Consider the following 14,535-nt stretch of genomic DNA (forward strand, 5'->3'; position numbering starts at 1 on the left):
AGCAGCATAATGTCAAACTGCATCCGCATGAATTGCCATAGCTCAGCTGGTTAATTATTTCATTTTGGAACACAGCAGAAAAAGAAGTTATAAAAAAGTTATAAAACACATTCTTGTCAATTTACATTTGCAAAAGCACTTTACAAAGGTAAATCTCAAAAGTAGATGGAATTTAATTATCAAAAGTGCCTGTAGATCCAAAACCATACAAACCATCAAGATATTCTGGTTTACTGCTAGAGCATAAAAGTTACATGTAGCTTAGCAAACTGTAAACACTTTGTAGCCAGAGGCAAGGATCAAATACACTTAAATTTTATGCTGTGCACATTTCATTTCACCTAGCAATACAAAATGCTATCCACAAAAATGTTAAATTAAATTACAATGGTTTCACTTCCCATCTGTTTTTGTCAGAAATGCATATGATTATCTGAGTACATTTAGAAAATTACTGTTCTGTCTACACTCTTTTGGGAAATTAAAGATATTGCCAATAAAGAAGGTGCTTTCCTTACTTGTAACAAAAGCAGCTAAATAAGACGATCATGACAATTATGCAGACTGCCATAGAAATCAACACTGCCATCCAACGAATGCTGCCATCAAAAAGCCCATCTATTTAAAAAAAAAAAAGAAGAAAAAAGGAAAGTTTCCGAAGTCTATTAATTAAACATCTATTGTAAACAGTTTAGTTGGATACATTTTCATATCCTGTGTTCATGAATGTGCACAAACAGAAACATACGAGGTTTTGTTTGAACATCGGGAAATACTTCTTCACTGTGAGGGCAATCAAGCACTGGCACAGGTTGGCCAAGGAGTGGAATCTCCCTCCTTGGAGATATTCAAAAGCCACGTGGACATGGTCCTGCTTGAGCAGAGGGGTTAGATCAGATGACCTCCAGAAGTCCTGCCCAACCCTTAACCAGTCTGTAATTCTATGACAGTAAGTGAAGCCACTTGCAAAACGTCAGAAACAAGCAAGACAGCTAATGTGTACAACATATCAGTTCATACGAAATTACACAAAATTTCTACTGTTTTAGTATGAAAGCAAATATTTACACCAGAAAAGCAGAGATAATTTCATTTGAATGACACACACACACACAAAAAAAAGATCGACCTTGATATTTTGGGAGTTGTTTTGGTTGACTCTTGTCAGTTTGTTCTTACAAATAGAAATGAAGGATTTACAGCAGTAAGATTCTGAGAAAGTATTAAGCAACAGTTGAACAGTTAAACCAGTACAACTTGTCTAGCCATGAATGTGTAAGATGAGTAAGCATATGAAACTATAAGCTATGTTCACTGGGAACAACAGAAAGAAGAGAACACATTTACAGTAGATAACAACGTCAGAATACTTTTTTTTTAAAGATACATTCATCACAGCAAAAGCACAGCAGAGATTAAGAAACACATGTTAAGAAACAGGCTGTGGAAACAGGATAAAAGCAGACTGAAAGATCACATGCAGATCAAGATATGAGCAAAGTGAGCAAAAGAAAAAAAATACCACAATTGACCGATGGAGGAAAAGATTAACCTCGAAGTAGCAGAAAAGGAAAACTGGAAATACAGTATGAAAGTGTCATACAGAGCTTTGTATCAAAATTATTTGGTAAGAAAAAACCCCAGAACTGTGCAATACTATAATTCCATTTTCTTCTTATTTGTATCTGTTGATCAGGAAGAACAGAATCTACACAGCATTTATGAGCAGCAGTGTGAACATCTAGGAGCTGTTTACCTGTACTATCAAGTGGTGGTAATGTTGGTTGTAAATCCTGATTGCAAAAATCAGTCCGACAGCACTCAATTGTTCGACGCAGTTGTGCTTTAGGTGAGTCCTGTTGAAGGAAAAGCATTGTATGTAAGCATGGAGTAAGCATTCAGATTTTGAAGTGATCAGCTGGGACAGGGACAGGTGATGCTACGGATACGATACAGCACAGACAAAAATTCAAGCTACTTTATTTTCAAAAACAGTGCAACCTCACCATTTAACATGTGGGATCACTTCACAGTGGCAGACAGGTATCATCTAATCCCTTTGGGTGCATATGTTCTATGTTCACATTTTATTTTCATGGAACATTTTTTACTTGGTGCACAGAAATATATGGTTCCTACTTAAGTTGTTATTTCATACATCACAAAAAATTTAAGCTTGGTCAAAAGCAGTTAACAGTATGTTAAATAAATACCGCTCTTAAGACAAAAAAACCCCAACCCCTTTGAAAGTTTTTCTTTTGCACTCATCATAGCCGTACTGTTTGCTTCAAAAACATCTTCAGAACACCACTTAAAACATGGAGGGGCATGAAAATTAATCTATAAGTGAGACACTAATATAAATACAGGAACAATTTCAGGAAGGTCATCATGACACCTCAGGTCTGACTTGCAGTAACCCTGAACATTCACAGCTGTAAGCTGAAGTCAACAGTGCTTCCAAAAAGCAGTGCTACTGACAACTACGTTATACAGAGATTTAAATTTGAGTACCTAAAACAGTGATAGTATTTTGGGGGAGCGTGAGAAGCAATCCAGCTGGTGATCACCTCCGAAAGCTTTGTCTAATGTAAGGAAAAATCAAAATCCAGTCTTCCAAGGCAACATCCACTTGCCCAACTAGTGCTATATACCTGTCTTCTAAACAAATCCTTGCTTTAACTGAGTTTTCAGTTTCAAATTTTGTAACAGATAAAGTTCTAAAGGCAGCAGTCTGCTTAATTATACCCCTTTAGATCACAAGCAAGTTATATTAATGCAATTAATGATACATAACTTTTAGAAAGGAAAAAAAAATATTGTATGTTGGACAAGAAAACACACATTTGATAAAGTTTCATGAACACATACACACAGTTTAATGGAGCTCTTGCATAATCTGTGAAGACAACTGCTTATGATTATGCTCTGCTATCAAATGAACTGAAGAAAACAAGAAATTCAAAATTAAAACAACCAAGAACTTCTGTACTAAACCATAAACTATAGTTAACCTAGTTGATCTGAGTAAAATTCTCTTTGATGGAGAAAACAGCTGACAGAAGTAAGAGGTTGATGTCCTCTGTTCATTTTGTCAGTGGCTTACAAATACTTACAGAGAACTCCAACAAGTTAGGATTCTATTACAATCTTTGTTGAAACACCGTTAAGTGTCCTTTCTGCCACTACTCACTCACGACTGTTCAGTCCCATTCTCCTCAGCAGTAAACGGCAACATACAAAATTCTGTGACAGCAGTTGTAAACTACAAAGATTAAAACTGCTTTTGCAGTTTCCCTACATAATTCCCATGGAGATCTTAAATTTTAATGATATCTCATTTATTTTACCTTGCACTGGAAGTCTGAACCTTCATACTTCATGCAGCCAGAAGCAAGTGTGGGTTCTCCATGTTCATCTTCCTCAATGATAGCAAAGCAATGCCCATTAGTTCTGGAATAAACATATCACTTGTGCTTTACCAGCATGTTTGTCGTTTAACGTGCAGCATTAGTTGAACATGAACCTCTTAAGAATACCAGAATGGCAATATCTAGAAAATATCTTCAACACAGTGGTTATCATACAGTTTGAAAACAAAAAAACCCCACAGTATTTTCAAATAGAATACTGTAGGGATGTTTTCTCCTGAATATTCTGCCTTCTACTTCCTCACTCCCCTTTTCAAGATTGCTTGTAACCAACCACACCTGCAGTTGTTTAGAAACAACTGAGGTCGCTATAAAAGAGATGTAACCAAAAAAGGCTTACTGACTACAATTTCATAGGCTATAAAAAAAAATAATGAATTCACTTGTGTGCCTGTTCTTGAAACTGCAATGATAAACTCCTGAAGTCCCAGTATGTGAAAGGTGGCTATTGCAAGGTAAAAAACTCAGCTACACTTTTCCCACAAATATTCGGCTTTGAGAGCAAAACAAACAAACAAACCCCCAAAACCCACTTTCTGAAGTTGACAGTAACAAATGAATTATATTCTTTCAAAAAAACCAGCACTTCAATTCCCCATTATCCCTTTAAAACTAATGCTTTGATTTCTACACTACATGAAAATGTCAACAATATTTGTAAGGATTCCCAAACCAATTCACAGTGGTAGGTCTGTGCTTTCAAAACCTGTAAAATTAAGATTTTATTAAGTTAATCAACATTCATTCATTTCCTCAACAGAAATACTGTGGGAAACAAATATAGAAATATTTTTGTTTGCCAAAATTTTTTTATTTAAATGAATTAAAGAAATGCAGATTTTGGAAGCATAATGCCACAGAATACACTGCATAAGTTTTGTTAACTCTCTTGACAGTTTTATTATCAGAATAATGATCCATACAGCCAATAGTTCAGAGGCAAAAAAATTAGTAAGGCCTCTAGTCACTGCAAACACCAGAGGGCGATAAAAAGCAACAAATAAATACCAAAGGACTGGAAAGACAAAATACCGGATCCTAACTAAACATTTTCTAAGTGCAAAACTGTTTGTAAAATACTACCTATGTTTAAATTGAAAAAGATAGTGTTTATTCCACCTCCTTGGGTTCCACAAAAACTGCTTTATCTGCCAAGTGACAGCTTTAGAGAGGCTTAATATTATGTGTTAAAGTGAAGACTCAAATTGAAGCAGCAATAATATGTTTTCTATTACGTATCTTCATATTAATTCTTAAGGAAAACAGAAGGGCCTTAAAACATGGAACTGCAAATGAACAGAAAAAAGGAAAACCGAGGGCATTTAAAGACATGAAAAAAAACATCTTAAGCAAACACATAATCAGTGCATGAATCTGTTAGGCTTCTTAAGGCTATGGAAGTTAAAACTACCCTCTCCTGTCCCTGCGTGTTCAGAGGCTTTTCTTTTTTTCCCGCTTTTCCCTCACACTCTACAATTAATGAATATGCAACAAGTAGTAAATGGCTACGTTGCCAACACTACCTTTGACTACTACGTGAAGAAGTATTAGACTAAGCAAGCGGATGGTTATATCCGGTTTAGACTTGGGTCATTTAATACTCAGTTATAAAATGCTACAGGTTACTGAAAACCTCGGTCCTTCAAAGCAGTCGCTGGGCATGGAATGACCATTTGCAAATGGTTCCAAGTACGGTGAAAGCAGTATTGTTTACATACAGATGACCGTGGGTTTTAGTGCTCAGCTCTCCACAGAACCAGTGAGTTTCTAATCAGCTATGGTCAAATCACCTGACAGAACCAGTCAGCACTCCAGAGATAGTTTGCGCTCTCACGAGCAAAAATGAGCCTCTTCAAAGAGTCTCTTCTACCCTGTGTGCAGTACTTACATGCATGTGTTATTAATAGCATCATCTGGACAATGTCCTGAGCAGTAGCACTTAAGAAAAGGTAACGTGTCCTCTGGAGCGAGTGTTACTCCATTTGCTTGTTTCTTTTGGTCAGGATTTGTCTTCATTCCTGTGCCATGAAGCATGCTGTCTGGATCTTGACCTGGACATTTGAAAAAACACAAATAAAATATTTTTGCATGTCCAATAACTGTTCAAAAGCTTTACAAGCAAAACATGACAATAGGATAATGACATTAACAAATAATTGAACTACACAAGACATAAGAACCTCTCTCCCAAGATTATGGTAGACACTGGAGTTAACAATATTATTCTAGAAATACCTATAGCTCAAATCTTGACAGCAGATATTCCAACCATAATCAATATAAACAGAAAAAGGATATTTTCCCTCTTTGAGGTGGAGCAGGAAAGCAGTGAGGTAACCGGTAAGGATTTTCTGAAGAAAGCCTTTCTCATTCATGTGTTTAAAAAACCAAAATGCTGACCGCTTGATAACCACAACAGTATAATTTTATGCATGACTGAATGTACTTAATATGCAATTTTCTAATTTTCTGAAGTCATTTTTTATGGATTCACAGTGTCATAGAAGAGCAGTAATAACTCCAAAATCTCTTGGCTTTTTTGATCTCTGTATGCATTAGTACTTCAAAACAGAGCTAAAGTAAATCTTGTTTGCAAATTAAATTTCAGTAAATGACATGAACATCCACACAAACAAGCTTTCACAGAATAAAAATAGGGCTAAATTGCGTTCCAAGTAGCCCTCAGTTTCTCAAGAATAGGAGAGCTCAGCATCATTTGTCCTAGTTCGTGTTATTAAAGTGCTTTTGTGAACATAGGTATTCAGAAGAAAAATTTCATCGGTTTTCTTCTTATCAAAGAACATCCAGAAAAAAAAATTAAACACATAAATAAATAAAACATGCCTCATTTTGAATATGCTTTCTGACTACTATATGAGTCAAGAACATCTTCACCCATCTCCTCCAGCATTATCACAAGTAATTTTACCAACATAAAATCTCTTTGTCCATCACCTAACAGTACTCTTGGCTCCAAGTTCTCAAGCTGTGAACCAAATAAAGCTAGAAAAGCTGTGAACAAACTTATCACCTGCACTGACACAATTTACAGCAAGTCTCTGTGGAAGACTCAGTGTTAGGACTGATAGAAACCTTTATAAATTCAGTTATAATTAAAATGGTGGAGTACCTCAGTTCCTCTCAGAAAGATTTTAGTCACAATAGAAATTCATCTAAGAATAATTTTTAAAAAAATTTTTGACCAGGAAACTCATGGTCTCTTTTACCAGATTCTTGTGGCTTCCTGTCAAACCCACCTAAGACTAGCTGTAATGAGAACATTGCTCTCATGTTGTACCTTGCTTGAAAGATGTGCAGAAAAACTTGATTAAACCCCTGTGTAGATACCACCCTCTGTATCAATCTATTGTAACACCCACTATATCAAACAGCCCAACGTGCAATGAAGTTATTTGTGAAATTTCATCTTATTGCTCCCCAAAAAGCAGACTTACGTACTTCCTTATCTGATACAGTACACCCAGTGCATTGACCCAATTCAGAGATTTCTGAAAGTAATGAAACTGCGCCTTTTTCAGATACAGCTAAGAGTATATCCTAAGGAAGTATAGCACCATCTACCTAAACCCTCAAATCACTTAGCCATGTTTTATCTGAAACGTAGTTTTCACAGTACTTCAGTAACGCCCGAGTTAAATATTCCAGATATGTACAGACTGATAGCAAGAAAGAAGGTGCAGTGCTAGAACAACAGGAGTTTACCTGTGCAATCGGTATTTCCGATTTAACCAAAAGGAACTTTGCACGTATGAAATAGCAGCTCCTCTCCATCTGTCCTCTCTCTCTCTGCCAGATTTCTTCCCAGCATAAACTGAAAGCTCATTTTAATATTGTATTACAGATGATACACAACATTGTGCATTCACATTTAAGAGATCCTTACCTGCTCAGAGAACAGGTAATTCTGCTTCATATTTAAAGGAAAAGCCACTGCATATGTACAAATACTGTCTTTCCTTCTGATTTTGTTGAACTACTAAGGTATCTTTCCCAATTCATGTTAGAAAAACTCCTTTCTCTTCAGGGACATTCCACGTGTTAAAAGTGTGCATACTTTATGACCTATGTCACACAGTCACACATCCATCTTCCTACCCTCTGCACCAAATGCGGTATTTTTTCAATTCATTAGAAGAGAATTAAGGAACCCTTAAAGCATAGCTTCTCCTAAGTCAGAAGAAAAAGTACAACATTTTTATGCAGGTCTGGATCTTTATAAGCACTATTATTCTTTGTAAACTAACACTGAAGCATGACTACAGGTATACAGACCTTTTATACTAAAACTGAGATTAAATACATTTTTCCTCTTAATTTATTATGATGGATTGTGTAACAAGACTTATGAAGAACACATCAAATAACATCTGAAATAGATAACTGTATTTTCAAAGAACCAGCACCTTTGACTTTTGTACAGCTGACTTTGCTTGCATTTCTTGAGATATTTTAAGAGGGCAGATTGAGATCCAAATAGGGCCACAAAATGTTTCATTGCTGTTTTTTCCTGGTTAATAACTACTGGGTAAATGAACAAGAGTGACTGAAGGATATGCCTAAATGACCATCTTGCTTCAGACATCACCTGACCTTCTTGCACTAGTGTTCTCCTTATCCCCTACCCTCAGAGCTCCATCTCTCAACCATTCACGCTGCTTTATCTTCCTTCTGGGAGCAGGACAGAGAAAGAGAGGATCATGTTTTAGGGATCTTGTGACACTACAGTAGTTGATGATGTAATTAATGGCTTCTTTTCCACGACATGCAGTTGTCAGCTCTGCAGTGCTGCTAAGGAACACACGTATAAATCTTAACATAACCTTCAAAGGTGTAAGTGCTATGCATTAATACACACAGCTTCAAAAGAAATAAGTCTGCACCAAAATACAGTACGCAGAGATTTCAGGCACAACAAAGCTTCTTTCTTCATTATTTCCTACCCTCTACCCATAAATTGCAGAAGGCTGGTGGGGCAAAATAATACGCAGTAGCAGCAAATGAACTGTTGCACGCTGGAGGACTTGTTCAAGACTGTGGATCAGTTTCAGCCTGTTATCCAGGCTTGAGAATGACAGTATCATATACCTTTAAACATATAAACTGCTCTATAATATGTATTTTACCACATTTCAAAAACATACAATATTCAATAAAGTATCAGAGTGATAGTAAGCTGGAACATTCTCTTCTCACGCAACCACAGCATAAGACAATAAATAGAAACAAGCTGATGGGACCTCCAAGTTCCCAGTTCCTCTTCTGCTTTGCCCCATCACAACATTGTCCCATACATAATGCATTAATTTTAAATTTCTAGAAGTGTAAACAGCTGCTACAGATAAGGAGACATTTAAATGGCTTTCCATTTAAAATTAAATTTTTTTAATAAAATAGAACAATGCCTGCCAGTGTATCATATCCAACCCTTGATCGAAAAATATAAATTATTCAAATAACTACTTCTTTCAATCACAGAAAATAAGTTAGACTATAAAATGTATTTTAAAGAAGCACAGTATATTAAAAATCCCACGAGGTTAGAAACTTATGTACGTCTACTTGAAAGCATGGCTTCAAATACTAATACTAATATGGATAATTTTTAACAAGTACTGTGCGTGACAGTGAAGGGTTAGCAGCACTAAAAACTGAGCTAACTCGGTTGCAACTCAATGCCAGGATACATATATAATTTCGTTAACTCTTCTAAGAAAAGATTTGTGTAACCCATAAAAAAATTGGCCTACTAAGAAATGCAGAGACAGAGAGCAGTAAATGAAAGAAGACAAATACAAAAGCCAAATTATGCCTATAATTTAACTGTATCCCCTCTACGTCCACAAATAAAGCTGCAATGTTAGAACCAACAGCCTACAGCATTCAAGTTGTTCAACAGCTTTCTGAATTCATAATATAGATGTTCCACATAAAAACATTTTTATTCCGGAGCACATTACCCTTAAAAGGGATTTATCCTAGCAGAAGTACAGTACTATCAGCATTTCTTTGTAGCTATTCTGACCCAAGCTTGTAAATCCCAATAAATTCAGTATTTAAATTAAAGGATTCTTTTTCAGAAGACTACCTTCACCTGCCTTCGTGCTGGTGCTAAAACTGTATGCTGGGGCTAGCAGACCCTCTGGGCTTGCCCACACTGGGCTCTTTTCATAAAAGATTAAACTTGTACCAATGCTTTTTACATTAGATATGCCTTCCCTATGAAAAAAACATAGCCAGAAAATTTTATGTGGTAGTTTTCAATTACTTTTTCTTGCTTTAGTATGCAGATACTGCAAATTCATCCACTCCAACAAGGACATTTCACCTTTCTGCCTATCACAAGCTTTCATAATGATCAAACATGTACTGCTATGTGAATTAAACCTTGGTACAACTGATACAGCCCGAGTAAAGTACTTTTTCTTAAAACACAAAATAATTTAAAAAATCAGGAAAATCTTTTTAATGAGTGCAAATATCTTAAATGCTTCTATGAGCTCTGTGTCTGGCGTTTCAACCATAATTCTCCCTGTAGTGCCTTTTCATGTATCAAGGCTGTGATCTCCAAAGATCAGGCATGTTAGAGGTAGCTCCATCTAGAAGAACTGGTTCCTAAAAAATCACAGCAGGTTCCCAGACTACTCCTTTAAAATCTCTCTACCACCCTCCAGCTCTCCCAGCAGCTACACCATTGCTCAACAGACAGGCAGCCCCTGCCCCCCTACCTTCCTAACCAGTAATCCCCAGGCTCCCACTTCCCTTCCCCACTAAAGTCACTTCTGAAGACTGCTCTCTGTTCGTATGTATTCAATATGAGAGCCAGAGACAAGAAAATTTTACGTTTATTTTACTTTAAGAAAAAAGTACACTGCATTCTAATTTAAATTAAATGGACTCCTAAGGAGTAAGTTACTTAAAACTAAATGTGAGATTATAATAAAGAAATATATAACCTTTTAATAATCCATTAAAATAATTTTAATCAGACAAATGTTTAACATCACATGTGCTGCCTGTGTGTTTTAAAAACAGCTGTAGTGATTGAGGAAATCACAGGTAAACAGAACTACGCTCCTCAAGGAATGAATCTGCTTCTGACTCTAAGTTCCTTCTGCAGATTTTAGAATACTTTCTAAATCTCAGATTAGTTTATATGTTTAAAAATCAGTAAATATTTCACTTGAAATTCAGAAAATGCATAAAAGTTAAAAAAAGAAATCTCCTTTTCTATATCAAATCTTTGAATAAAATTAAATATGACAGTGAAATCAAATCTCAACAGATTTTTTCAGTTCACTAACTGACAATGCCAACTTTAATAAGTTCATTTTAATATTTAATAGTAACATTAATTATTTTTAAATTTAACTTTTAATAAATCTTTCTTCATACATATTGAATGCTATTAATACTTTTTAGTCAACTAATTTACAAGGATTAAAACCCTGGTCTTCTGTGGTGCCTCTAAAGAACACAAAGGTGTGCTGAACCACACATCTAACATTACATCACACAGTAAACTGACAGTAACAAAAATACAAGACTTAGGAGAACATGTTTAAGTATACATTAAGTACTCCATTCCATAGATTGATCGGTTAGGCTCATCAATTCAATGCATTGAAAAAAAAAAAAAAAAAAAAAAAAAAAAAAGAAAGAACTCTACTCTGTAGTAAAACTGGTTCTCTGAACTAAAACCTGCACTAGTGGCAAAACAAAAACACATTTACCACAGTCCTCAACTACAATGATGCTGACAACCTCTTGCCTTAGATGAGCAAAAGTAGGTGGATGAAGATGCAGAGCAAGTCACAGGTCTAAAAAATATTGCAAAGGCCTTCCACAGCAACAAAGGAAATACAAAAATGTTTTTCTTGAAAAGCTTGCTATTAAATCTGTCTGCCACCCAGGCTTATTATTTTCGACCATTTCTCAACAGAAGTGAAAAAGTCCCATAAACCATAAAGAAGATACAATCCAGAGGATAACCACTGTGTCCACCTGCTCCATAGTACCAACCTGAGAAACAGCAACCATTCACCAATTCCATGACATTATTGTCTGGTTTCTGCTGCTGTCGTAAGAACATTTTCACATTAATCAAACCTGCAGCCACTTGTTTTTTTAAAGTTACCTATTAAGGAATATGGCGCGTATACATACACGTACATATACAGACACACTTGTTATCATTCTCTCAGGTCTTCGTAAGCCCCGAAAACCATACCATTTTTCAAGAAGCCTCCAAAACAAGAGAGCAAACCATTAAGCTGGGTGCCAGTCACTGAAAGTACACATGCCGTGTGTTTCTGCTTTCTCTTGCTTTTCCCTCCTTTTTCTGTAAATCACACATTCCCTTCAATTCCTCACAATGTGTCTTCTCCACTTCTACTGATTCCTTTAAGATGCATTTTTTCTAACATCCTGCATATATTTTTCTTATTGAAACTATTTTCCACTTGACATTTCCACTTTGACTTTTCACTTCAGATTTCCTCTTTCCTATAAAAATTTCAAACATTTGAAGACTAATCAACTTTATTCTTTCCTCCTCCCAAGCACAACTCTTCCATGAATTTAGGGACAAGTAGAAAGACTTGACTTTTTCTACTCACCACCCCTACAAACCAAGCATACTTCACATGTTTGAAGACAAGCCTTTAGGCAACTTGCATCAAAGAATCAACAACATTTCAGCAAGCGCAACTTTCCCATGGCTTTCAGAACTCACTCAGTATTGATTTGAAAGTCAGAAATATTCCTAAGAAAATTTCTTCTTTAGAAGCTGAAAAAACATATTTTTTTTACACAGTCCTTAAACTTATTTTACCTGTATTATTTTTTAGTAGTTATTTATTGAAGCATTTATTAATAAATATGATCATGGAAGGAGTTAATGTAATTTAAAGTCACTGTAAGACCTGTAAGTTTGTATTATTGTTCCTGTTTGTATCTGGAGAGAAAAAAATTTGTTCCTTCAGTTGCTATTGCCTTTGAGTAAAGTGCTGAATATTGACTAATGCAAAGGGGAAACTATAACTTCAGTAAAAAGAACAAAGTATATCGCTCCCAGCAGCCTCTTGAAGAGAAGCAGCTGGTATCTTCTGCAAGAAACAGCAAAACTTCTTGAATACTAGCAGAACAAGCTCCACGGCAAAGTGCTATGTCTGAGAGTTATTTCAGAATGGAAGAGACCTCTGGAAGTCACCTGGTACCACCACCTGGTCAAACGAGGTCCAACTTGCACATGAGACCAGGTTGTTCAGTGTCATTCTGGTAAAGTGACTGTCTACAGAAGGGTATTGCACAACCTCTCCAGGAAGCCTGTTCTAATGCTTAACCCACATTCACAGTGAAAATTTCTTTCCTAACTTCTCAACAAAATTTCATTTATTGTGATTTGTGCCCATTATGAATCTAATCACCTTTCAGCTACCTATAAATATTTGTAAATCTGTACTACAAGCTTCAGCTATATCCAAACTAGGCTATTTCTGTCTAAATAGACTGAGCTATTTCTCATCAATTAAAAATTTTAAGTCCACAACAGAAAGAGGAACTGGTCTTGTGAATTTCCCTCTCCCAGCTTAACTAATGTAACAAAGACCAAAGACGGAAGAATCCTGGATTTGTATTTGTTTTTTTGCTTTCAACCTCAAAATACTTGCTGCAATGCCAAAGCTTCAAACTTAAGACTCGTGCTCTTCCTCACTTCTGAAATACATGTGCATGCATACACAAACACACATGAGTAAATGAAGCCAAACATCAGCACTTAAAGCACATACCTAAAAGTTAGGAGACACTATTCTGAGCCCCTGCAGGCTAAAAAGATGAAAGCACTCAAATAACTTGGCAATTATACAGGAACACTTGCCCAGTTTTGGAAGAAAAGTGTTTACAGTTCTGTAGGCTGCACTCAATGATACAGAAGCCTTCAGTGTGCTCATGGTAGCCTCCTGGACTGAACCCCACAGGAAACTCAGAAGGAAGAACGGCAGTTTTAAGTATCTTCAACGAAGTGCCATTCTGCAAAGATCCTGGGAGAGGACTTCTGTTCCATTAAAGCTTAGCTGTGAATGTGTGTGTGGGATGGTACTTGAAAGAGCTTAAAGATGATCCTCCTTGCACTGACATGCTCGCTATTCATTTAATTTGGGTCTACTAGTGTAGCTGACAGCTCATCCCTGGTCAATTCCAGAGAAATATCTTCAGTGTCATTTATATTTACTGCTTAATAAAGTTTTGGGTTATGTTTAAGGGTACAGTCTTGTGCACTGCCTGAGTGCTCCTCCCAGGGTTAGAAGCTCCAATAGTTCCCAAGTACACCTTGGCACTTGATTACAGGAGGATAAATACCAGCACAGGGGATGAGGTGGGATCAGGTGGCTTGGAAGGGGCAGGCCATTATACATCTGATTCAAGTTTGCTGTTACAAATCAGTTGTCAAGCTACGTATTGAGCATAGCCCCACCAGAGACAGCTCTGCTAAATCCTTTAATCCACTAGTACCCACCAGAAACAGAACAGAAAGACTGCTATTTAGGTACTTACCAGGCTTCCTCCTCTCCCCATTTTAATAGGTTCACTGAATTGTTATTCTGGAAAGTAAATAGCTCAAAGAACATCTCAAAATAAAATCAAGCACTAAGCAATAATTGATATAAGTATGGAAAGAGAACATAAAACCTTTTATATTAAAGTATTGAAATTGGCACTGCCAAATCAGCCTTGCTTTTCCCTTGAAACATACGGAAAGCTCTGTGTACTCAAACATGAGAGGTGCACAGCTGGGAGAATGAGAATTCTAACACAGAGACCAACGATGGATGTACATACTTGGTGGGCATGCAGAGTGCTACTGTTCATGTCCCAAACATGAGAATGCAATACCACTAACAGCTCAGATACCATTCTGCTATTCTAACGCTTCTCTGAACTACAAGCAATTACAGAATCAGATCTAACAGGTACAGTACAGTTGCTAATATGGACTAAGAAAATAATAATAAAATGGATTTTCCCACAAACTACTTATAATCTTCAGACTTAAGACTTCCGTTCCCGATAGAGCCGGAGACAC

At 36.4% G+C, this 14,535-nt stretch overlaps 1 protein-coding gene across 3 annotated transcripts in view; it reads right to left on the reverse strand.

Moving 5' to 3' along the window:
* The window catches only part of BMPR1A (bone morphogenetic protein receptor type 1A), an 82,114-nt gene that overhangs the window by 7,507 nt on the left and 60,072 nt on the right, over window positions 1–14,535 (reverse strand). For all 3 annotated transcript variants that reach the window (XM_080402828.1, XM_080402830.1, XM_080402829.1), the window contains exons 4-7: window positions 5,320–5,482; window positions 3,351–3,453; window positions 1,757–1,856; window positions 519–618 (exon numbers count right to left, since the gene is read on the reverse strand). In XM_080402828.1, coding sequence (XP_080258954.1) covers window positions 519–618; window positions 1,757–1,856; window positions 3,351–3,453; window positions 5,320–5,482 — 466 coding nt within the window. The remainder of the gene's footprint in view (window positions 1–518; window positions 619–1,756; window positions 1,857–3,350; window positions 3,454–5,319; window positions 5,483–14,535) is intronic.

This window comes from Falco punctatus (assembly GCF_963210335.1).
Source record: "Falco punctatus genome assembly, chromosome: 9".
Lineage (NCBI taxonomy): Eukaryota > Metazoa > Chordata > Aves > Falconiformes > Falconidae > Falco > Falco punctatus.